Source organism: Oryctolagus cuniculus, chromosome X, assembly GCF_964237555.1.
Source record: "Oryctolagus cuniculus chromosome X, mOryCun1.1, whole genome shotgun sequence".
Lineage (NCBI taxonomy): Eukaryota > Metazoa > Chordata > Mammalia > Lagomorpha > Leporidae > Oryctolagus > Oryctolagus cuniculus.
Window position 1 is genome coordinate 33,816,629 of NC_091453.1, and position 24,557 is coordinate 33,841,185.

General features: G+C 53.1%; 1 protein-coding gene, 2 long non-coding RNA genes and 1 other non-coding gene across 10 annotated transcripts in view; 2 read left to right on the forward strand and 2 right to left on the reverse strand.

Moving 5' to 3' along the window:
- The window catches only part of WDR13 (WD repeat domain 13), a 10,870-nt gene extending 253 nt beyond the window's left edge, over window positions 1–10,617 (forward strand). The window contains exons 2-10 of one of the 7 annotated variants that reach the window (XM_070067034.1): window positions 302–381; window positions 1,010–1,216; window positions 2,163–2,272; window positions 2,385–2,515; window positions 3,136–3,443; window positions 4,201–4,381; window positions 4,467–4,608; window positions 6,234–6,352; window positions 6,649–10,617. In XM_070067034.1, coding sequence (XP_069923135.1) covers window positions 1,211–1,216; window positions 2,163–2,272; window positions 2,385–2,515; window positions 3,136–3,443; window positions 4,201–4,381; window positions 4,467–4,608; window positions 6,234–6,352; window positions 6,649–6,833 — 1,182 coding nt within the window. In that variant the 5' untranslated portion in view covers window positions 302–381; window positions 1,010–1,210 and the 3' untranslated portion in view covers window positions 6,834–10,617. Of the gene's footprint in view, window positions 1–92; window positions 497–928; window positions 1,217–2,162; window positions 2,273–2,384; window positions 2,516–3,135; window positions 3,444–4,200; window positions 4,382–4,466; window positions 4,609–6,233; window positions 6,353–6,648 lie in introns of those variants that run through there. The other 6 variants (XM_070067029.1, XM_070067032.1, XM_070067031.1 and 3 more) reach the window with 6 other exon arrangements.
- LOC138847657 (uncharacterized) lies at window positions 4,708–5,707 on the reverse strand. Its single transcript, XR_011385570.1, has 2 exons — window positions 5,615–5,707; window positions 4,708–4,875 (listed from the first exon to the last, which is right to left on the reverse strand). It is a non-coding gene; the product is annotated as an uncharacterized lncRNA (long non-coding RNA).
- LOC127485053 (small nucleolar RNA SNORA51) lies at window positions 5,596–5,724 on the forward strand. The gene has a single exon (XR_007912254.1). It is a non-coding gene; the product is annotated as a small nucleolar RNA SNORA51 (small nucleolar RNA).
- Window positions 10,618–20,238: 9,621 nt separating the features above from the next.
- The window catches only part of LOC103351799 (uncharacterized), an 82,752-nt gene continuing 78,433 nt past the window's right edge, over window positions 20,239–24,557 (reverse strand). The window contains exon 4 of the long non-coding RNA XR_519498.4: window positions 20,239–20,497. This is a non-coding gene — a long non-coding RNA (uncharacterized lncRNA). The remainder of the gene's footprint in view (window positions 20,498–24,557) is intronic.

Below are 24,557 nucleotides of genomic sequence, written 5' to 3' on the forward strand. Positions count from 1 at the left end.
AGGCGGAGGGCGGCGGGGGCAAGATGACTGGGAGCTGTCAAGCAAGAATTGCTAGGCGGGGGAGGGGCGTTGCTATGGCGACCGGGAGGGGCGGGGTCAGGTCTGAATCGCGGCTGTGAGTCACCCCGGCGCTCCCTGGGAAGGGCAGTGCTGGGGTGATGACCATGGTAACAGCCGGGTGGGATTTCACGACCTCCCAGCGTGAAGGGCCCCGGTTTCTATGGCAACGCTCGCTTGGTGGAAGGGGCAGAACTAGATCTCTTCGCTTGGGACGCTGACATTCCAGACATTTGTCCTGCAGGCTTCCGCGGGCGGACACGCCAGAGGAGGAGGCCGGGGAATGGCCGCGGTGTGGCAGCAAGTCTTAGCAGTGGACGCGAGGTGAGGCGTGGGGTCGGAGCCCATGGGAGCGGAACTTACTGTGGTGCATGCGCAATGGCGATAAGTGAGGCTGGGCGGAGAACTTGCCTTATGCGGCTGCGTGGGCATGCCGGAGGTGAGCTTGCGCAGTAGCAGGGTGTGGGGCACGCCCGGAGGTGGCTGGAGAGGGTTCCAAGAGCATGCTGGGAAAGTGCGCTCAGAAGTGGGCATGGGCAAAGCGGCTGCCTTTGGGAGGGGAGGATGGAACTCAGGCTGGGACATCATTCCCTTGCAGAGTTCTCTTGTACCATCTTGACCCAGGCTGACTTCACCACCAGCCGCCACTAACCCCCATTGTCCTGTCAGCCTGACTGGTCTCTGCATACTGGTCCTGTGTCCCCTGACTCAGTCGCCCTCTAGTGGCCCCAGGGGAGATCGACCCTGTATTAACTTCACCGTGCCCACTATTAGTGCCATAGACTAGCCTGTATCACCGCTGCTGATCACTCCTGCCACCCTGACCCCAGTCACGCCTCATTTTCCTCCCCTGTCCCTTTAACTGATCAAGTCCCTGTGACCTGTGCCTGCTGTCCACCCTGCCACCTGACCTCACAGGTACAACGCGTACCGCACACCAACGTTTCCACAGTTTCGGACCCAATATATCCGCCGGCGCAGCCAGCTGCTTCGGGAGAATGCCAAGGCTGGGCACCCCCCAGCACTGCGCAGGCAGTACCTGAGGCTGAGGGGACAGCTGTTGGGCCAACGCTACGGACCCCTCTCCGAGCCAGGCAGTGCTCGTGCTTATAGCAACAGCATCGTCCGCAGCAGCCGCACTACCCTTGACCGCATGGAGGTGAGCTCTTGGACACATTGCCTGCTGTATGTCCCACATGCATCCCATCCCACTCGTGGACTTTGTAAAGATAGAGGCATAGAGAGGGGCAGAGAGAGAGAGAGATCTATCCACTGGTTTACTCCCCAGATGCCCAGGACAGCTAGGACTGGGCTAGGCTGAAGCCAGGAGCCTGGAATTTCATCCTGGTCTCCCACATGTGTGGCAGGGACCATCTTTTGCTGCTTTCTCAGGTGCATTAGCAGGGAGGTGCATCAGAAAGAGAGCAGCCAGGCTGCAGACTGGTACTTACATGGGATGGCAGTGTTGCAGGTGGCAGGTTAGACCTGCACTACAATGCTGCCCCCCCCCCACTCCAGGGTCTTTTGGCAAGCACCTGTGATGTACAATGCACTGTTCCAGTCTCTTAGCCGCAGCACAAGACAGAAAGAGCATACCCAGTTAGCCAGTAAACAGATGGTAAATATGATAAACGGGCAATAAATAAGATAAACAGGTCAATAAGCATATTGCAAGCCAGATGAGCCACCGTTGGCTAGCAGTGAGACGTGCTAAGATAGAAAAATAAAGTGGACTTGGGAGATTAGGAAGGAATGGTATAGGAGTCGGTAGGGCAGTATTTTTTGGTGGGGTGATGAGGGAAGGTGGCTCTGCGGAGGTAACAGAGTGAAATTCGCAGGAGGTGAGACAGAGGTGAGTGGTTTTCCGGGGAGAGCATATCCGTTCTGTGTTCATAGTACACATATTGAGTAGCCGCTGAGCAAGGACAGGGCAGAAGCTGGAAAAGTAGCGAAGGAGGCTCTGCAGGAGTGCAGGCGAGCAGTGATGGTGGCGGCCGGGCCCCGCAGCGAGAAGGGATCAGGCTGTGGTTATAGTTCGAGGGCACCGGACCTCCGAGGTTCGCCGGCTGTTTGAGCCAAGACCGCCCCGCCCCCTCCCTTTACAGGACTTTGAGGACGACCCTCGGGCCTTAGGGGCCCGTGGGCACCGCCGCTCTGTCAGCCGGGGCTCCTACCAGCTGCAAGCACAGATGAACCGTGCTGTCTATGAGGACAGGTAGGCCCCAGAGGCAGCCAGGGGCTGGGGGGTTGGGGCCGGGGAGGGGTTGCCTTGGGGCAATAGCAGGCTGAACATTTACCGTCACTTTCTACTTCCTATTGGGGCCCAGGCCCCCCGGCAGCGTGGTGCCCACGTCAGCGGCAGAGGCGAGTCGGGCCATGGCCGGGGACACGTCCCTCAGCGAGAACTATGCCTTTGCTGGCATGTACCATGTTTTTGACCAGCATGTGGATGAGGCAGGTAAGCTGGGGGGGGGGCGGGTGGAGGCAGGGCATCACCAGGCAGCTGTCCAAACTGTGACAGCCACTCAAGACATCCTTATCCAGAATGCAAGACCCCTGGTGCCCCCTCCACAGAGGCAGGAATTTACCATCTGTAGAGCCTTCTTCAGCACCCCACGCCACCCGGCAAAGTGGCCTCCCGGGCCTCAGTATTCTATGTGCCATAAAGGGCTTGGGGAGCTTGAAGAGTACTTTGCAGCCAGCATCCCCTATGGATGTGGGTTCGAGTCCCGGCTGCCCCACTTCTGATCCAGCTCTCTGCTGTGGCCTGGGAAAGCAGTAGAAGATGGCCCAAGTCCTTGGGCCCCTGCACCCATGGGAGAGACCCGGAGGAATCCACAGCCTTTGCTGACTTTGTCAATCTGTGAGGGAGCTCCTGCTAAGATCGGGGAGCTTTCGGTAGAGGGCCCTCTGCAGCTACAGCTCCTTTTGTCAGTCAAGGAAAGCCCTGTGCTGAGGCCACTGCGCTTGCGCAGTAGGATCCCAGCCCCCCCACCCCACCCGTTGCGCACCCAGGGCATTGTAGAATTGAAAAGTGCCCAGTGAGTGCACTGCCACAGCTGCTCGTTGCCATTGCAGTCCCCAGGGTGCGCTTCGCCAACGATGACCGACACCGCCTAGCCTGCTGCTCACTGGACGGCAGCATCTCCCTGTGCCAGCTGGTACCCGCCCCACCCACCGTGCTCCGAGTGCTGCGGGGCCACACCCGTGGCGTCTCCGACTTTGCCTGGTCCCTCTCCAATGACATCCTTGTGTCCACCTCACTCGATGCCACCATGCGCATCTGGGCCTCTGAGGATGGCCGCTGCATCCGGGAAATCCCTGACCCCGATGGCGCCGAACTGCTCTGCTGCACCTTCCAGCCCGTCAACAACAACCTCACTGTGGTCAGGCTCCAGGGCACCCACTCACCCCAAGGCATTGGAGTCTTACGGGGGGTGGCCTGGGGAGTCTAGGACCCCCCATGCCTGTCACAGAAGGCCTGCTGTGGTCAGATTTAAAGGGAGCAGGCCAGAAGTTGGGGGGAGGGGAGAGCAGTTGTCAGTGTGGGATGGCTTTGCTGGGCGTGGCTCGGGGAGGGAGCAGGGATTGGTGGGAAGGGGCGTGGCACAGGGACCCCTTTGGTCCCAGTGGTTGCAGCCCTACAGTTTTCCAGCTGCAGGGGCTGGGGAGCAGGACACAGAGGCGGACACGTCGTGCAGTCCCACCGTGGTCCGACTCCAGGACAGATGGGTCAGGGAAATGCAAAGTCTGCCGTCACCTGAGGCAGGGTGGTGAAGCACAGGGGGCTGGGCACGGGCGAGCCGCTGCTCACAGGGCCCTGTGCAGGGAAAAGCTAGAGGCCTTGTGGGGGACAGGGGGCGCGTGCTCTCAGACTGCGGGCGACTGAGCAAGGGGCGGCATGCTGGCTGTGAGGCCCCTCTGTGACAGGAGCAGCTGTCTGTGGTGGGCAGGCTGCTGCAGGGGCTGGCTCGAGGGAGGCGTGAATGCCTGGGTCCCTTTCTGCTCTACCTGCCGCGTGCCCACTGCGATTGAACTCGAGTAGGGACCAGCCAGGCCCCATCAACTGTAGCGCGGCTGTGGTCAGACTCAGGGAGGGACTGGCTTGGGAGGAGCATGATGGAATGTGTGTCGCACCCACAGGTGGGGACCGCCAAGCACAACGTGCACGTGGTGAACATCTCCACGGGCAAGAAAGTGAAGGGTGGCTCCAGCAAGCTGACAGGCCGCGTCCTCGCCCTCTCCTTCGATGCCCCTGGCCGGCTGCTCTGGGCGGGCGATGACCGCGGCAGCGTCTTCTCTTTCCTCTTCGACATGGCCACAGGTAGGCGGGCAGTGGGCCTGCGTCTTGGCGCGGTGCAGCGCAGCCGGGGCCCCGACCTTCGCCTTCCCTTCCTCCGCTGCTGTAGGGAAGCTGACCAAGGCCAAGCGTCTGCTGGTGCATGAAGGCAGCCCCGTGACCAGCATCTCCGCCCGCTCCTGGGTCAGCCGCGAGGCCCGGGACCCCTCGCTGCTCATCAACGCTTGCCTCAACAAGCTGCTGCTCTACAGGTGCGTCCCCAGCAGCCACCCAGGGATACAGGCCCCACCGCCTCCATCACACAGGGACGAGAGCCGGCCTCCTCCGTCAGATGGGTTTCGCTGAGGCTGGGGGTCTGGTCTCCGATTAACACGATGACGACAATGGTGACGTCAGTAGGAGTCGTACTAATAAGCAGTAGCAAGCACCTGTATGGCAACCGCTGCAGACAGGCCATATTCCAGATACTTCCTGCACATCACCTTATCTAATCCTCACTCCAACCAATAGCAGAGACCCTTAAAAAAAAAAAAAAGATTTGTTTTAACTTATTTGAAAGAATTACAGAGAGAGGTAGAGAGAGGTCTTCCATCCGCTGGTTCTCTCCCAAAATGGCTGCAATGGCCAGAGCTGAGCCAATCAGAAGTCAAGAACCAGGAGCTTCTTCCGGGTCTCCCACGTGGGTGCAGGGGCCCAAGGACTTTGCTTTCCCAGGCCATAGCAGAGAGCTGGATTGGAAGAGGAGCAGTCGGGACTTGAACTGGCGCCCATATGGGATGCTGGTGCTTCAAGCCGGTGCGTTAACCCCCTGTGCCACAGCACCAGCCCCAGTAGAGACTTATTAGCTCCCGTTATGATTAAGCCAGCTGAGGCACCAAACTAGGGAGGGACCCCCTTCTAGCACAGGCCTGTCTTCCTTCCTTCCTTCCTTCCTTCCAGCACAGGCCTGTCTTCCTTCCTTCCTTCCTTCCTTCCTTCCTTCCTTCCTTCCTTCCAGCACAGGCCTGTCTTCCTGTCTTCCTGTCTTCCTTCCTTCCTTCCTTCCTTCCTCCCTTCCTCCCTCCCTCCCAGCAACTCACACCTGCCCGTGTAGCCCCGGGGCCACACATTGGCATAACGTGATAAGGCTTCACAAAGCCACAGGCAGGCTGCCCTGCAGGCCAGCAAATTCTGGGGTGGGAGCTTCCCCAGGCGCCATTTGGCCTGGCTGGAGAACCACTGTCTTCTCCATTTGGAAGTGCATCTGCGCTTGCTTACCACTGCTGTGTCCTCACACCCTGTAGAAAGAAGAGGCAGAGTAGACCTCCCCGGTGTACACCCCAGCTCAGGCTTTGCGCTTGGTCTGTACTGTGAATAGGGGGACATGGGGAAGAAAAAAAAATTATACTTTTATGTTCTCGCTCCCCCACCCCCACCCTCCGCCCTGCCCTCCCTCTTCCCTCCCCCCCTCCGCAGGGAAACAGGGTGACAATGCACGTTTCCGTTTCCGTCACTGTTCTCTGCCCTCCTGCCCTTGTCATACACACGCACACGCACACGCACAACTCCCTTAGCTGTTGAGGGAGGGACGCTGTTTTACAGAAACGGGCTCAGGGAAACCCTGGCTCTCCCGTGCGGTGCCGTGTCAGCTCCTCCCCTCAGCCCGGGATCCCTGAGAGCCCCCTGCAGAAGAAGGAAACCAGTGCCGGACACTGCGGGGGCTCGTGTGTGTGGCAGCAGACACACCTTCTGAGCCATCGCTCACGCAGGATACCTACTCAGCTCCCCGCAGCATTGTAGGAACCTCAGCGCAGGGGTGGGGGCGTGGCCTGGCTCACTGCGGGGCCGGGGGGGGGGGGGGTTCTGCTGCTGAGGCTGCGCCCTGGTCCTCCCTCAGGGTGGTGGACAACGAGGGGACCCTGCAGCTGAAGAGGAGCTTCCCCATCGAGCAGAGCTCCCACCCCGTGCGCAGTATCTTCTGCCCTCTCATGTCCTTCCGCCAGGGAGCCTGCGTGGGTGAGTCCCCTGTGGGGCAGGGGGGTCTGGGCTGCTGCGGGGTGGTGGCAACCTTGCTCTGAGGCCGTGACACCCCGAAGCCCTGACTTCCTGGGCCTCACAACAGCCTCAGAAACCTCCTGGAGGCGTGAGAGCCCCAGCCTGGCCGGGGGCGGGGGCGGGGGCGGGGGGGGGGTGACCTCGCACCCAGCCCACGCGGCTCAGGCTTCCACAGGGCCATGCTGGGGCCTCCCACGTCAGCCGCCTCAGGGCGCCCCCAGCCGCCTCCTGATGGCCTCTCCCTCTCACCCGCACAGTGACGGGCAGTGAGGACATGTGCGTGCACTTCTTTGACGTGGAGCGGGCGGCCAAGGCCGCCGTCAACAAGCTCCAGGGCCACAGCGCGCCCGTGCTCGACGTCAGCTTCAACTGCGACGAGAGCCTGCTGGCTTCCAGTGACGCCAGGGGCATGGTCATCGTCTGGAGACGGGAGCAGAAGTAGGGGCCCTGCTGGCCCTGCTGCTGTTTCCCCACCCCCACCCCCACCCCAGCCCTCACCAGCCTCGTGTTGTAAATAAAGTGTCTGTGCTGGTGGGTGAGGCCCAGCTTCCAGGTGGGCCAGGGGGCTGTCCTGGGGAGCCCCCACAGCCCTGGGACCCAGCAGAATGGGGTTCATTTTCTCATCCATGCCTTCCCCACAGTGATGTGTTCACCCATCCAACAAACACTCTTTGAGTGTGGGCCATGTCACAGAGCTTGACCCAGCCACGCGTTCAGCAGAGGCTGCTGAGCACCGACTTGGAGCCAGGAGCCACTCGAGGTCCTGGCCATATGGTGCGGTGTGCATCCCAGTGGAGACAAGTAGGCGGTAGCCAATAAGGCAGGCATCCCTGTGAGGCTCGCCAGTGTCTGGACACGGCAGTGGTGTGAAAGCGTACCCATACAGCCATTCTGTTCTTCCCGTCCAGTACAGTATTTGACAAATCACCCGAGATTCTCAGCGCTTTTGTGTCAAGTAGGCTGCGTTAGAGGGCTTTGCCCATCTGTAGGTTAAGGGAGTGCTCTGAGCGCGGTTCCCATCGGCTCGGCTAAGCCATGAGGTGCAGTAGGTTAGGGGGATGAAATGCAGTTCTAGGATGTTGTCAGCACACAGCGGTCACCAGGCAGTAAGCCCTCCGCAGGGCAGGCACCTCTGTAGGGAGCAGGTCAGCTCAAGGTGCGTGGTGCGAGAAAAAAGGGCAGGGGCAGGAGACAGGGGTGCAGGAGTAGGGGGTTTGGCTTTTTTTGGTGACAGGGTGACATATAAAGAGACCTGCATGAGGTGAGAGGCAGCCACAGGGTGTGGGGGGAGAACGTTCTAGACAGGATGGAGCCAGCACAGAAGCACTGAGGCTGGAGTGTGCCCACAGGGCAGAGTGTGATGGTAGGTGAGGTCGGACCACATTTGAGGACCCACAGGAGGACTTTGCCTTTTTTTTTTTTTTTTCCTGAGTAAAGGAGCCTTCACTGGGAGGCTTTGACCAGAGGAGGGACGGGACTGGACCTGGCCCGGTCCTAACAGGCTCCCTGTAGCTGCTGTAGGGATGACAGGCCACAGGGTGGAAGCAGGGGCCAGCGAGGAGACCACTGTTGAGCAGGGATGGGGACCAACACCAAGGTGGTGGTGGCAGACCAGTTGGGTGGGCTGTGCTTGGTTCTGCCCCAGGGGCTTCCTTGTCAGAGGCTGCAGGAGTCTGCTCAGGCGCCTAGGTGTCCCCCCATCACAGCCCCAGCCAAGGCCCCATGGACCACACCCGTCCGTGCACTGCTGTCCACAAGCAGAGCACAGAGGTGTTGAGTATTTGGAGCTCGAAGCTGGTACAGGGGCAACCATGTACCCCCAAGGTGGACTAGGGGCTCCCTCTATGGGGTGCAGGCAATGAGGAAGCTTTCCATCCTCATCTCCTCCTGTGCCCACCCAGGGCCCAAACTCCAGCCCTGGAACAATTCAAATCAAAAAGCGATATTCAGTACAAGGGGACTTCAAAAAGTTCATGGAAACTGGAATTCAAAAGCAAGTTTATTTTGTGCACAAATGTTCTGAAAGTCATGCATATTTCCTCCATAATGGTGTTTTCCATCAGCTTTTTAATGAAAAAAAAAACTATGTATAGATTTCTTTATTTTCAATATTTCATAAGCACTTGAACCATCTTCCACTGCTTTCCCAGGCCATAAGCAGAGAGCTGGATTGGAAGAGGAGCAGCTGGGACGTGAACCAGCCCCCATGTGGGATGCCAGCACCACAGGCAGAAGCTTAGCCTACAGCGCCACAGCGCCGGTCCTATGCATAGACATTCAAAATGTTTTTGCACCAGAAGAAATTTGTCTTTTTATTTATTTATTATTTATTTATTTGAAAGGCAGAGAAACACAGAGAGGGAGAGACAAAGACAGATAGATCAGCCTGCTGGTTCATTCCCCAAATGCTCACAACATGGCTGGCAGGGTCCCAAGCACTTGGACCATCCTCCACTGCCTCTCCAGGCACATTAGCAGGATCAGAAATGGAGCAGAAAGGGACTCCGATCAGTGCTCCAATACGGGATGTTGGCATTGCAAGCAGGCAAGCAGCAGCTTGACCCATTGTGTAACATCAGTCCCAAACTTACCTTTGGTTCCATTTTCCATGAGCTTTTTAAAATACCCTCATATTTGAAGAAAGCCCTTAGCGAGGAGAGGATGCTTGGGTATTGATGGGGATTAACAGAATTCCCTTGTCAATGGCTCGAGTCACCAGAAAATGTCAGTTACCAGAATGCCCAAGGCTCTTCTCCAGCTACTCCCCTCCAGCTCCCATGTGTTGGTACTATGTCTGACTAACATCTTGTGACCCCCCGGGGCCATTCCCCAGAGTCACGGAGACTCCAATCTGGTCTAACACGATTAAGCTGCTGAACTAACTCCTGCAGTTTGGCTGGGGGGAAAGAAAGAATCTCTTTCTCTAATGCACTGTTATTTGATAGTCTGGTTACTTGTAGCCAAAAGTATTTCTAACTTTGACTTCCATCTGCCAGCCCCAGGGTAAATGGGGACAAAATAGGGCTATCAGTGAGCTGGATTGTTTTTATGATCACGCTCATGTATGCATGTGTTACAGTCCCCAAAACCAGCCTCAGGCTGATTTGCTGGGAGTCAAAAGCCTTAGCATATGGTTGTGTTCATGGTTATGATTTATTATAGCAGAAAGATACAGAGCAAAATCAGCAAAGAGAAATGGTGCATGGGACCATGTTCAGGGGAGGGCAGGCACAAGTTCCTTAGGGTCCTCTCCCAGTGGACCATAATGGGTTTTGACAATGCATGCAAAATGTTGCCAACTAGGAAAGCTCATTAGACTCAGTGCCCAGGGTTTTTACTGGGAACCGGTCACGTAGACAGCCCCTGCCTGGCACGTCCCCAAGTTCCAGACTCCCAGAAGGAAAGCAGGAATCCATCACAAACGACATTGTTTGTACAGTTTAGGCACAGGGAGCAGTCATTATCTGGGCATCACAGGAACCCTTCTGAAATAGAAGTTTCCCAGTCGCCAGCCAAGAGCCGACCTTGACGCAAGCCTTTCCAAGGAAGCGGCTGGGTCTGCTGTGTTAACTCTTAAACAATAGAGGTTTGTTTGGCTCACGGTTCTGGAGGCTGGGAAGTCCAAGACGAAGCTGCTGGCACCCGGTGAGGGCCTTCCTGTTGCATCATAACATGGTGGGAGGCTTCACATAGCAAGAGAGCATGAGAGAGGAGAAGCCAAGAGTGCAGGAAGAGGGGGCAACTGATCCTTTATCAGGAACCCACTCCCTGTGATGATGGCATTAATCCACTCATGAGGGTGGAGCCCCTCAACCTAATTACCTCTTCAAGACCCCATCTCTTAATACTGTTAACAATGGGGATCACACTTAACAGCACATGAACTTTGGAGGACACATTTAAACCCTAACAGTATGAACACCAAATGGATACTCAGTTTCAACCATGGTATACAGATGGCAAGATAACTTGGGGGGTGGGGGCGGGGAACCTCATTTTTCTCCTAACACTTTCTTCGTTTTGTCTCACTCTTCATGTCCTTTATTGAGTCTGATTCGAGATGATTGGTCATGAATATTGTTGTGCATGATTTTGGGGGTTTCATTCTTGTGAAATGTTGAGGTGGCAGAGTGATATTCTATTTTAAATTCAACTTGGTGACACTTTTCTTGACTTACGACCTAAGAAGAAATAAAAGATGAGCAAATAAAAAATAATGTTCTCAAGCTCTGTTAACTTGTCCATCATCTGTCACTGTGCCTCTGGTCTGCAGTCAGATCTGGAGCTCTGTAACCACGGATGACTGCATCAGTGCCACTCTGGTCTTGCCTCCATTAAGGGTTCCATGCCCTTTGTCTGACTGTGTGTTTGTTAACTACTTCATCATCAACAGCCTCACTGGTCTGAACCTGAAACTGGGTCTTTGTTAATTATTCCCAATCAGTGACTCACTGATCAAATCTTAAAGCAGGGTTTCTGTATATTATTCCACCAGTAATTCTGATATGACCTTGAACTTGGGCTTCTGTCAGTTATTTTGTGGTCAGTGTCCTTTTTGCTCCATTCTAACCTTAAGTAACCTCAGCCCCGACCTTGACTCTGTGCCTTTATTGTTTCACCATCCATCAGTGTCCTCATGGTATATCATAACCAGATTAACAGCTGTACCATTAATGCCCAGGTGGTCCAAATTTAAGCCCAGGCCTCTGTTGACTAATCTACCAACAATGTCTTTTTTAAAATCTATTTATTTAAAGAGAGCCCTATCTGCCAGTTCACTCCCCCAAAGGCCTACAATGGTGGGGGCTGGGCAGCGCCAAAGCCTGGAGCCGGAAACTCAATCCAGGTCTTCTATTTGGGTGGCAGGGACCCAACCACTTGAGTCATCACTACTGACTCCCGGGGTTTGCAGTAGCGGGAAGCTGGAGTCAGGAGCCAGAGCCAGGTACCAAACTTAGGTACTCTGCTGTGGGATGTGGGCATCTGAACTGGCATCCTGGTTGCCAAGCTGGAGGCCCACGCCGTCACTGTCTTTTTAGTCTGAATTCACATCTGAGCATCTCAACATTTCCTCCACCAAGGCTATATCTAGCATGACCTCAAACCCAGGCGCTTTACACCATCACCCTCACTGTCCATCTGGTATACCCTCATACTTGCTCCTCTACTAATGCCTCCACAATCAAGATCTCTAGTTTTACTTGGAACTTCAGTCTTTTTAACTCTTTCATGCACATCTTTGCATTCTAAACTCTAACCCAAGACTGTGATTCCACCATCAGCAACTGCCAGACACTTGAATCCAGGTCTCAAGTTAATTCACTGTCAATGCTCCTCATATCTGAAAATTGAACTTGAGCCTCTCTTAGCTTTCCCATACTCAATTGCTCCTCTGGCCTGACCTCAATAAATTGTTACACTGTTCATAACCCTCTGATCTTACAAAAAAAAACCCGTGACCTCTACTGTTCCTTTATAACTGCTCCTCTGATCCGACCTTGAGTCTTGGACACTTGTTCACACTTGTAGCATCAATTCCATCTGGGTCGGCCTCAGACCTATGTACCTATTAACTATTCTATGATCTCTTCCATTCTGACCTGACCCCTCTGGTCTCATTTGGGACTGAAATTTTGTTGACTATTCTTTGGTCTAACCTTCAATCTGGACCTCTGGTTAATAGCCCACTATCTTCATTTTAGTGTATTAAGTGGAGGATATTCTTATGTCCCATAAGTTTTAGTTATGCCTACGTGCCCAACTCCATTGCTTGTTTTCTTAAGTGCTTACATAATTCATAATAAAACTTGTTCTCAAGGGAAAACCCACCATCACTGGTGTTCTGCTCTTTAAGCCTTAGAACCTTGAAGATATCAGTGGTCTGAACTTGAATCCAGACTGGTAGCTTTGACTCCATCACGACCCCATTTGAGCTGAACTCTCACAGAGGCAAACCTTAACTAATCCAACATGACAGGCTCCTCATCCCCAGTCTTTTTATTTTAAGAGTTATCTATTTATTTGAAAGAGTTACATAGAGAAAGAGAAGCACAGAGAGAGAGGTCTTCCATCCACTGGTTCACTCCCCAGTTGGCCACAATGGCCAAAGCTGCACTGATCTGAAGCCAGGAGCCAGGAGCTTCTTCCAGGTCTCCCATGTGGGTGCAGGGTCTAAGGACTTGGGCCATCTTCTACTGCTTTCCCAGGCCATAGAAGAGAGCTGGATGGGAAGTGGAGCAGCCAGGACCCGAACCGGCCCCCATATGGGATGCTGGCACTGCAGGCAGCAGATTTACCCGCTACGCCATAGCGCCGCCCCCCTCAAATCTTAGCTGTTCCACTGCTGCTACCTGTCTTCCATGACCTGAAATCCAGACCTCTCTACCTGTTCCACTGTCATTGGCCCCATGTCTGACAGTGAATGGAGATTTCTGTTAACTTCCAATAGGGGCCAGAGTTCCCAGCTCCTGGCCTAGACCTGGCCCAGCCCCAGCCATTGCAGGCATTTGAGGGCTGAACCAGCAAATGAGAGCTGTTTCTCTGCCTCTGAAAATTGAAAAAAAAAATGCATGAAATTACCCTCAGGCTATGTGTATAAAGTGTATATGAAACAAATTAATTTGATGTTTAGACTTAGGTCTCATTCACAAAATATCTTATTATGTGTATGCAAATATTCCAAAATTTGAAAAAGATCTGAAATCCAGAAAACTTCTGGTCCCCAACATTTCAGATAAGGGATTCTCAACCTGCATTCGTTCTTGCATCTGAGAGATGATTCAGGTGTGAAGTAACTGGTGGGCCCGGCGCTGTGGTGTAGCAGGTAAAAGCCGCTGCCTGCAGTGCCAGCATCCCACGTGGGCACCAGTTCGGGTCCTGGCTGCTCCACTTCCGATCCAGCTCTCTGCTGTGGCCTGGGAAAGCAGTGGAAATTGGCCCGGGTCCTTGGGCCCCTGCACCCATGTGGGAGACCTGGAAGAGGCTGCTGGCTCCTGGCTTCGGATCTGCGCAGCTCCAGCCACTGAGGCCAACTGAGGAGTGAACCAGTGGATGGAAGGACTCCCCTCCCCCCGCCTGTCTTCTCTCTCTGTGTAACTCTGACTTTCAAATAAATAAATAAGTAAATAAATCTATCTTTAAAAAAAATGGTTACACGTTTCATGTGCCACATGTTTCAGGAGCACTGTGCAGAGTGGCTTCCCAGATCTGGAAACACACAACCCATCTGCTACTCTCTCGAGCTTTTTGATTTTTTGATTCTCTCAGAACTGAATGGAAATGTGTTCTGAATAAAAAGCCAGTCCTGGGCTTTCTTGCCCTCTCTCACCTGCTGGGTTATGTGGAGCTGAGTTTTACAGAACCCAGTGTCAGTAATGTTTCCATGGTTACTCCCTGCACCGTTTTCCTTTGTGCTATGGTCCTCTGTCTCAGGTGAGTTTCCTGACTCTTCCGGCGCCTTAAGTATCTCCATTCAGCTGATACGCAAGGTGGCCATTCCACTCCTCTCTTTCCCCAAACTGACAATTTCCTGGTGGATGCAGCGTTAGGGTCTCTGGTTTCATTAGGGCATTGCATTGAGCCTTTGCTGGACAGCCAGTGTCACGAGGAGTTTGGTTACAAGATGTCTATTAGGAATCAGTTCCTGTGAAGGGGAAGGAGAGGAGGTGGGATCCAGCAGAGGGAGGGCTAAGCTGCCCTGCAGGCCACGCTACAGAGAGCCAGCCGGAAGCATTGGGGTGGGGGTGGCTGGGAGGGAAGGGTGGGCCTGGGAAGGCCATGGCCTCATGGCGATGGCTCTTTGCAGCTGGAGCCATCGGAGCTGAAGGCTGCCTGCCTGTCACTCTCCCTGCGGCTGCGCAGTGAGTCCTTCCTTCCAAGGGGGTCTGGATGGCACATGCCTTTGTCTACAGCCGCCAGGAAACGCATGGGAGAGGCTGTGGGGGAAAAAAATGGGTAGCCCCTGAGTAAGCAGTTGGGGACCCAGGCAAAATCCTAGTTCTCCCCCCATTATTCTGCCACGTGGTCCTGAGTCGGTCCCTTCCTCGACTCTGGGCCCGCTGAGGGTTGGAGAGGAAGCTCACGCTTCGGACACACTGAGGAAGTCTCTGCACGAGTCAGGCTTTACACAGTGAGCAGAACAGACAAAGCCTCTGCCATCCGACCCCAACAATCCAGCCAATGACTCAGAGCCCAGGTCACCCCTGGCTTGCTTGTCGCCACTGGGACCCCCAAGGAGGGCCAGGGCCTCACTCACATGCGGACAGATGGGGGCTGGGTGTGGAGGCTAAGGACATAAGGAGCTGGGTCCATACGGTGACCGGAAGGAGGGAAGAAGGGACACAGTATGGCCTCCGAGCAGGGGTGTGAAGAGCTTAAGTGTGGGGTTTTAGGAGGGCTATGGCAGCAGCAGAAATCTTTACTGCCTATGTCCCTGCTTCTCGCACGGGTCACATAGGGCAAATGGGCACTGGCGGCCATGCCAGCCTGCCCATCCATCCCTGTGTTACATTTTTGTTTTGGTTCACTCCCCAAATACCTGCAACACCTAGAGGCTGGGCCAGCCCAAAACTCCCCCATATGCATGGCTTTCAAGGTTTTATTTGCATCAAAATAAACCTATTTTAAAACTCGGGTTTCCATGAACTTTTTAAAGTGTCCTTGTGTTATTGTCAGAATCCTGGCGGTACTTTGCTTGATGATATCAGACAACAGCCATATAGGATTATCAGTCATAAGATCTGTTATTTGGGCCAGCTCTGTGGTGTAGAAAGTTAAGCCTCTGCCTATGGTGCCAGCATCCCATAGGGGCCCCAGTTCGAGTCCCAGCTGCTCCACTTCCGATCCAGCTCTCTGCTGTGGCCTGGGAAAGCAGTAGAAGATGGCCCGGGTCCTTGGGTCCCTGCACCCACATGGGAGACCTGGAAGAGGCTCCTGGCTCTGGGCTTCGGATTGGCCCAGCTCTGGCTGTTGCAGCCATTTAGGGAGTGAACTAGTGGAATGAAGATCTCTCTCTCTCTCTCTAACTCTGCCTTTCAAATAAATAAAATAAATCTTTAGGGAGAAAAAGCACAAGCATTTATCGTCTCACAGTTTCTACTGGTCTGGAATGTGGGTGCCACTTAGCTCCATGGTTGTGGCTCCAGCTCTCTCAGGAGCTTGGATCTGCGGTTGTGAACATCTGAAGGTTTGAAAGGGGCTGCGGGGCCCCATTTCCAAGAGGCTTCGCTCACCGCTGGCGCATGGTGTCACTCTGGACTGTAGGGAGCCCGCTCTGCTCTGTGCGGCCTCTCAAACTCCAGTGCCTCTATTTCACATGGCCATCCCCACAGGATAGCTGGGATCCCATGTGAGAAGGAGGCAGGGAGAGAGACAGCGAGCCAAGAGTTGGAAGCTGTAGTCTTTTATAAACTAACCTCACCCGTCTCAGCTCCTTGGTTCTGCCATATTCTGATTGTTAGAAGTGAGTCACATGGGGCTGCCACTGTGATGTAGTGGGTAAAGCTGCTGCCTGCAGTGCCGCCATTCCATATGGGCTCCGGTTCGAGACCCGGCTGCTCTACTTCTGATCCAGCTCCCTGCTAATGCACCTGGGAAAGCAGTAGAAGACGGTCCAAGTGCTTGGGCCCCTGCACCCACGTGGGGGACCCAGAAGAGGCTCCTGGCTCTGGATCAGCCCAGCTCTAGCCGTTGAGTCCATCTAGGGAGTGAACCAGTGGATGGATGACCTCTCTCTCTCTCTCTCTCTGCCTCAGCCTCTCTGTAACTTTGCCTTTCAAATAAATAGATAAATAAATCTTAAAAAAAAAAAAAAGAAGTGAGTCACCAAATCCAGGCCATGTTCAAGGGGGAGGGAATAACACAAAGGCACCAACACCAGAAGGTGGGCACCATCTCAGAGGCTGCCTATCACAGGGCCCCTGGTCACACGGGAAGAATCTTCATAGTCTGCAGGCCGCATCTCTTCCTGTTCACATGCCATTTATATTCTTCACTGTCCAGTGTGTTGGGTCACTTCCTCTCTCCCACCACAGGAGGGTAGCAACTCTGTTATTTCTCACGATGTCTGTCGTGGAGAAACACAGATCTTCTTCCCTCTGTAGGCTCTCATAGCACGAATTGACTGCTGTTTACGTGGTTACCAGTGGTGATGCATCACCCTGTGGGCTGCCCGTGCATAATGGCTGCCAGTGACTTTCAGAATTGGTCACTGTACTCTGTGGATAAGAACCACAGAAGGCATACAGCATGCCGGGAAATGGGAACGCAAGCTCAGTTTCTGTTCAGGCGAAACGTACTGGGTGACACTCCTTAGCAGGCAAGTGGAACAGCACATCTTCTACCCATGTCTTCTCACATGGGACCCCTGTGTTCCCAGGATAAGATCTATTGCAAGCTTGGCCACACTCCTGGCTGCTGCACACCACCACCACCACCACCAAGGAGGAAGAGAGGCAAGGGGCCCAGGGACAGAATGAGAAGTCCCTTTGTACAAAGAATGGCCACTCCTCATTAAGCATGGCCTCAACCTGACCTGGGGCAGCAGGACGTCACTGCGTTGATGGGAGCCAAGGGAGGACATTGATTCTAAGGCATCCTGGGTGCTGGTGGCAGGAGATACCACAGGGGAAAGGCACCTGCCACCATCCCCACCACCTTTGGGCTGCCCCTCTGTTGGATGGATGAGAACTGATCCAGGGACCTACATGTGCAGCTCAAGCCCAAGGACCGGCAGTGGCTAGCTGGTGGCCTAATACCCTGATCTTGTCCTGTAAACGACTTACTTGAGTCACTCGAAGTCACCATGTCGACATCATCCCGACGGCCAATCTCATGAAAGAAACACCACACAGAGCACAAGAAGGAGCAGTTCTCTTGCCAGATGGCAGGAGTCCTGGGAGACTATCGGGCAGCGTAGCTCTCGGACCCCACACATAGGGGAGAGGCGAAGAGAGAGAGAAAGAGAAACTCCGAAATGGAGAGGCAAGGATCGGGACTCATACAGGTTCTGCTCCAGCCCTGAGGGGAACTCACTCAGAGGGTACGTCTGATCCTGGCCAGTCCCAGCCACCAGAGGAGGTTCCAGACGCTTCTGAGGAAGGTAGTCCTGAGCACAGGGTCAGGGCCCAGAGCAGGAGTCCTACTTGTACTACCTGGGCCTTACTTAAAAAACATAGTAAGGTCAGTGTCCTTTTCCATTACAAACAAAACTAGTTATTACATTATGTGAACACAGGGGCTTCACATTCAGGACATTGGGCCACCAACTAGTTATTACATATAACATTACAGTTAGCTTGCGACGTGGTGAGATATGGGTTTATAATCTGGCCACAGATTCCTTGGTACCCTTCCATTCAAGAGATGGCGCTTCATCCCCCGCCCTTTGAGAATTGCCTTGACCATTGTAACCCAGTGGCAATGACTGGCAGCACACACCTTCCAAGACCAGGTCATAAAAGGCTTTGCAGCTTCCTTCTTGTGCCTCTCTCAGATCAGCTGCCCTGGGGAAAGCCAGGTGTCATGCTGTGAGGATGCATCCAACGGCCCTTAGGCAACGGCCCACATGGCGAGGAGCCCAAGCCTCCTGCCAACAGCCATGTGAGTGAGCTTAGATCCTCATGCTCCAGTGAGACTTCAAGTGGGACCAGAGCCCCAACACCGTCCATCCCAACTGCAGCCTCGCGGGACAGCTTGCTACACAACCGGCCAGACCAGGCACTCCCGGATGCCTGGCCCTCAAGGAATACGCAGGATGATGAATGCAGGCGGTTTCCACTAGCTAAGTTTTGAGGCTAATCTGTAACAGCCCGTAGATAACTAGTACAAATACTACTGGTTACAGTTAGTCGAGAAAACTTTATAAATTCAGGCCTCCTATCCATTGGTGGGGTGAAGTAGAGAAGAGAGGGCAGCAGGTTTGGGTTTCTGTAGCGGAAGGGCTTCACATTCAAGCTTGTCAACAGCCACTACTTGTCCAGTAGTCTCCACCTGTCTGTGGAAGTTCAATTCCAAGACCCCCCAGGGAATTCCTGAAAGCACAGACACTATACCTGCATATGCATAATCAAGTTTAATTGATAAATTAGGCAGTATTCATCACCAGAACTATGATAGCACACATAAATAATAACAAGATAGAGCAATTATAAAATTATTCTGTAATAAAATCACCAGCATGACTGTGCTGGTGCCTTGGGACCATTATTAAATAAAATGAGGATTACCTGAACCCCAAGCATTGCAGTAGCATGATGGTCAGTCTGATAACGGAGACAGCTCGAAGGGACTAATGGGTAGGTAGTGTATGCAGCATGGATACACTGGACAATGGGATGACTCATATCCTGGGCTAGATGGCGTGGGGTGGTACAAGATTTCATAATGCTGCTCAAAACAGTGTGCAAAAACATATGAATTGTTTTTTTGGAACTTTCCATTTAATACTTTCAAGGTGCAATTGTCTGTAGGTAGCTGAAACTGCACAAAGTAAAACCCCGGAGAAGGTGAGACGACTGTGCATCAAAAGTTGTGAAAATTATAGGGGTGCATCATTTTAAAAGCTCGCCTAAGAACTACTGGATAATTCCCATTAACCGTGAGTTCTCTGATATAATTAAAAGTATAAGGCACACGCCATTTGGGATGCCCGTATCCCATACCAGAGTACCCGGGTTCAAGTTTTGGCTCTGCTCCTGTTTCTAGCTTCTTTTTTTTTTTATTTTTGACAGGCAGAGTGGACAGTGAGAGAGAGAGACAGAGAGAAAGGTCTTCCTTTTGCCGTTGGTTCACCCTCCAATGGCCGCTGCGGCCGGCGCACCGCGCTGATCCGATGGCAGGAGCCAGGATCCAGGTGCTTTTCCTGGTCTCCCATGGGGTGCAGGGCCCAAGCACCTGGGCCATCCTCCACTGCACTCCCTGGCCATAGCAGAGAGCTGGCCTGGAAGAGGGGCAACCGGGACAGAATCCGGCGCCCCGACCGGGACTAGAACCCGGTGTGCTGGCGTCGCAAGGTGGAGGATTAGCCTATTGAGCCACGGCGCCGGCTTCTGTTTCTAGCTTCTTGCTCATGTATGCCTTGGGAGGCAGCAGGTGATGGCTCAAATACTTGGGGCTCTGCTACCCCTAATTATCACAGACCTTGGGGCAGTGAACCAGGAGATGGAAGATCTCTATCTGTTCCCATCTCTCTCTCTCTCTCTCTGCCTTTCAAATATAAATAAATACATTTTAGAAAAAAAAGATAAACTATGTTTTAAAATTAATTTTAAAAACATAATTAAACTTACAGACAATTATACATGTTTGTCTTCCGGCTGGGCTGGTTAAATGTTTATTATTATTATTTTGTGTACGTAGGCTGCTTTACATTGATGTGTTACAGACTGAGCAGAGGGTTCCTGGGAGCCTACCCTGTGCCTGGCCTGGGGCTACAATGGTGACTAAGATAGGACCCTGCCCTGGAAAAGCGGGGGCGGGGGGGGGGGGCATTGAAAACCAGTGGCACCCAACGGTACACCAGGGCAATTCCAGAAGTTCATGGCAAATGGAATTAAAAGACAGGTTGATTTTGGTGCTAAGATCTTGGCCTTTCATTTTTATTTATTTGAGAGGGAGGGAGGGAGGGAGGGAGAAAGAGAGGGAGAGAGAGATACACAAGCTCTGGTTTGCTTCTCAAATACCTGCAACAGCCACCATCAGCTGGGGCCTAGAGCTGGAAACACAATCCAGGTCTCTCATATGAGGGGCAAGAACCCAAACTTGAGCCAGCACTGCTGTCTGTGAGTCTCCGTTAGTGGGAAGCTGGAGTCAGGAGCTGGAACTGGACATGAAACTTGGGAACTCACATGGGACATCATAATTGATACCTTTTTTATTTTTTAAAAGATTCATTCATTTATTTAAAAGGCAGAGTTACAGAGAGAGAGAAGGAGAGAGAGAATCTTCCATCTGCTGATTTACTCCCCAAATGGCCACAATGGCTGGAGTTGGGCTGATCTGAAGCCAGGAGCCAGGAGCCAGCAGCTTCTTCCGGGTCTCCCACGTGGGTGCAGGGGCCCAAGGACTTGGGCTATCTTCTACTGCTTTCCCAGGAGCATTAGCAGGGAGCTGGATGGGAAGTGGAGCAGCCGGGACTCAAACAGGTACCCATATGGGATACTGGCACCGCAGGCAGCGGCTTTACCCACTACACCACAACACCAGCCCCTAATTGACATCTTTTTTTTTTTTGACAGGCAGAGTGGACAGTGAGAGAGAGAGAGACAGAGAGAAAGGTCTTCCTTTTTGCCGCTGGTTCACCCTCCAATGGCTGCCGCAGCCGGTGCACTGCGGCCGGCGCACTGCGCTAATCTGATGGCAGGAGCCAGGTACTTATCCTGGTCTCCCATGGAGTGCAGGGCCCAAGCACTTGGGCCATCCTCCACTGCACTCCCGGGCCACAGCAGAGAGCTGGCCTGGAAGAGGGGCAACCGGGACAGAATCCGGTGTCCTGACCGGGACTAGAACCTGGTGTGCCGGTGCCGCAAGGCGGAGGATTAGCCTAGTGAGCCGCGGCGCCCACCTAATTGACATCTTAATTGCTAGGCCAAATGCCTGCCCTAGTGGAAAAATCTTTGAGAGGAAGATATTTGGCCTACAAGTTAACCCACAGGTTACGATGTCTACTTCTTACACTGGAATACCTGGGTTCAATTCCCCACTCCTACTCAGACTCCAGCTTCCTCCTAATGCAGACCCTGGGAGGCAGCAGTCCTGGCTTAATTAATTGGGTTCCTACCACCCACATGGGAGACCTGGATTGAGTTCTGGCTCCTGGCTTCAGCCACCCCAGCCACTGTGAGCATCTGAGAAGTAAACCAGCAGATGGGAGCTCGCTTGCTCTCTCTCTCTCTCTCTCTCCCCCTCTGCCACTCAAATAAAAATTTTTAAAAATGCATGCCTAGGAGAAATTTTCCAAAAACTCGTGCAAATGTGTATTATGAAAAAATACGGATTTCACTATCTTTTTAATTTTTTTTGACAGGCAGAGTGGACAGTGAGAGAGAGAGACAGAGAGAAAGGTCTTCCTTTGCCGTTGGTTCACCCTCCAATGGCCGCCGAGGCTGGCACGCTGCGGCCAGCGCACCGCGCTGATCCGATGGCAGGAGCCAGGTACTTATCCTGGTCTCCCATGGGGTGCAGGGCCCAAGCACCTGGGCCATCCTCCACTGCACTCCCGGCCACAGCAGAGAGCTGGCCTGGAAGAGGGGCAACCGGGAAATAATCCGGTGCCCATATGGGATGCTGGTGCTGCAGACGGAGGATTAACCAAGTGAGCCACAGCACCGGCCCCTAAATAAATCTTTTTTAAAAGTAAATATGTATGTTATAGGAAACAGACAAGCACAAGCAGCAAAGAACAAAATCCACCACTATCACAAGTCTGACATCTCATTCTAGGTTCTTTGTATATCTGTAAATACGCAACAAGCAGGAGGCTTTAACTTACTGTGACAGCCGAATAGATAAAAATGAAGCAAAACTAGGGACAGGGGCCAGCGTTGTGGCAGAGTGGGTAAAGCTGCTACTTTTTCTGCCAGCATCCCACATGGGCACCAGTTTGAGACCCGGCTGCTCCACTTCCAATCCAGCTCTCTGCTGTGGCCTGGGAAAGCAGTAGAAGATGGCCCAAGAGCGAGCGAGCTATCTTCCTTCCACTGGTTCACTCCTCAAATGGCCACAACAGCCAGGGCTGGGCCAAGGCAAAGCCAGGAACCAGGAGCTTCATCTGCATCTCCCATGTGGGTGCAGGGGTGCCAGGACTTGGGCCATCTTCTTCTGTTTTCCCACACACATCAGCAGGGAGCTGGATCAGAAGCAGAGTAGCCGGGACTCAAGCCAGAGCTCATAGGAAACCAGTGCTGCAAGTCATGGTGACGCCGGCATCCCATATGGGCACTGCTTTGTGCCCTAGCCTCTCTGCTTCCAATCCAGTGCCCTGCTTAAAATGGGCTGGGAAGAGCAACGGAAGATGGCCCAAGTGTTTGGGTGTTTGGGCCCCTGCTACCTACATGGGAAACCAGATGAAGCTTCTGGCTCTTGGCTTTGGCTTGGCCCAGCCCTGGCCATGGCAGCCATTTGGGGAGTGAACCAGTGGATGGAAGATCTCTGACTATCTGTCTGTCTATCTGACTCTCTCTTTCTTTAACTCTGCCTTTCAAATAAATCATTAAAAAAAAGAAAGAAGTAATAGAAGATCACTGGGGTCATATCAAGCAAGTCTAAGGGCTGTCATGGGGGGTGGGTGTTTGGCCCAGCAGTTAAGTTGCCACTTGTGATACCCACATCCTTCGTGGGACTACCTGGTTCGAGTCCCAAGCTCTCCACTTCCACACTTCCAAGCCTGTTTCTTGCTGATGTACATCCCAGGATGCAGCAGATGATGGCTCAGGGACTTGGGAAGAGACCCAGAGGGAGCTCTAGGCTCCTGGCTCTGGCCTGGCCCAGCCCTGGCTATTTTATATTTTTTAATTATTTATTTATTTGAAAGTCAGAATTACACAGAGAGAGGAGAGGCAGATAGAGAGAGAGAGGTCTTCCATTCGACTGTTCATTCCCCAGGTGGCCGCAACGGCCAGAGCCGCGCCGATCCAAAGCCAGGAGCCAGGAGCTTTTTCCGGGTCTCCCACGTGGGCGCAGGGGCCCAAGGACTTGGGCCGTCTTCTACTGCTTTCCCAGGCCATACGAGAGAGCTGGATTGGAAGAGGAGCAGCCGGGTCTCGAACCGGCACCCACATGGGATGCTGGCACTTCGGGCCAGGACATTAACCCACTGTGCCACAGCACCGGCCCCAGCCCTGGCTATTTTAGACATTTTGGGAGGTGAACCGGCTGATGGAAGATCTCTATTTCTCTGTATCTCTGCCTTGTAAATAAGAAAACTAAAAGAAATCCATGATGTCTTTTCTTTAGCTCAGGGAGAACCAGAACTGCTTCATCAAGGGGAGGTTAAACAATGTCTGTATAAACTGCGCAGGGGCAGGCATTTGGCAAGCCAGGATGCTCCTTGGGACTCACATCCAACAGCAGAGGGCCTGGGTTCGAGTCTTGGCTCTGCTCCTTGTTCAGCTTCCCGCTAATGCACATCCTGGGAAGGCAGCAGGTGCTGGCTCAATTACTGGGATCCCTGTCATCCTGTGGGAGACCTGGGTCGTCTTTTACTGCTCAGGCTTCGACCTGGCTCAACCCTCCCTGGCTGTGGCAGGCATTTGGGAAGTGAACCAGCAGATGGAAGATCTCTGCGTCTCTGCCTTCCAAATATAAATAAATAATTATCAAAACAAACACACAAAAACCCGAGCAGCATTTTGCTTATAATTATTAGCCTAAGATATAATAGGGCAGGGCTGGCTCTGTGGCATAGTGGGTAAAGCCACTACCTGCAGTGCTGGCATCCCATATGGGCGCCAGTTCAAGTCCCAGCTGCTCCACTTCCATCCAGCTCTCTGCTATGGCCTGGGAAAGCAGTAGAAGATGGCCCAGGTCCTTGGGCCCCTGCACCTGTGTGGGAGACCCAGAAGAAGCTCCTGGCTCCTGGCTTCGGATCAGCACAGTTGCAGCCATCTGGGGAGTGAACCAGCGGATGGAAGGCCTCTCTCTCTCTCTCTCTCTCTCTCTCTCTATGCTTCTGCCTCTCTGTAACTCTGCCTTCAAATAAATAAATAAATAAGTCTTTTAAAAGATTTTTGGTACCAAAATAAATTCATTTTTTAAAATTCCATTTTCCATGAACTTTTTGAAATGGAATTTCAACTTAGCAAAAGATTTATTTATTTATTTGAAAGAGTGAGACAGAGAGAAAGACATCTTCCGTCCATTGGTTCGCTCCTGAAATAGCCATGATGGCCAGGTCTGGGCCAGGCTGAAGCCAGGAGCTAGAAACTCCAATGGGGTCTCTCGTGTGGGTGGCAAGGGCCAAGAACTTGGGTCATTTTCCACTGCCTTCTCAGGTGCATTAGTAGGGAGACAGATGGGAAATAGAGCAGCTAAGACTTGGATATGGGTTGCCAGCACCGCAGGTGGTGGCTTAAGGCACTGCACCACGACGTGTCTGCACCTAGCATTCCATGTCATTTCTGGGAGAACTACAAAAAGGGTTCTGGAGCCAGAAGCAAGAAGAAGTAGTATG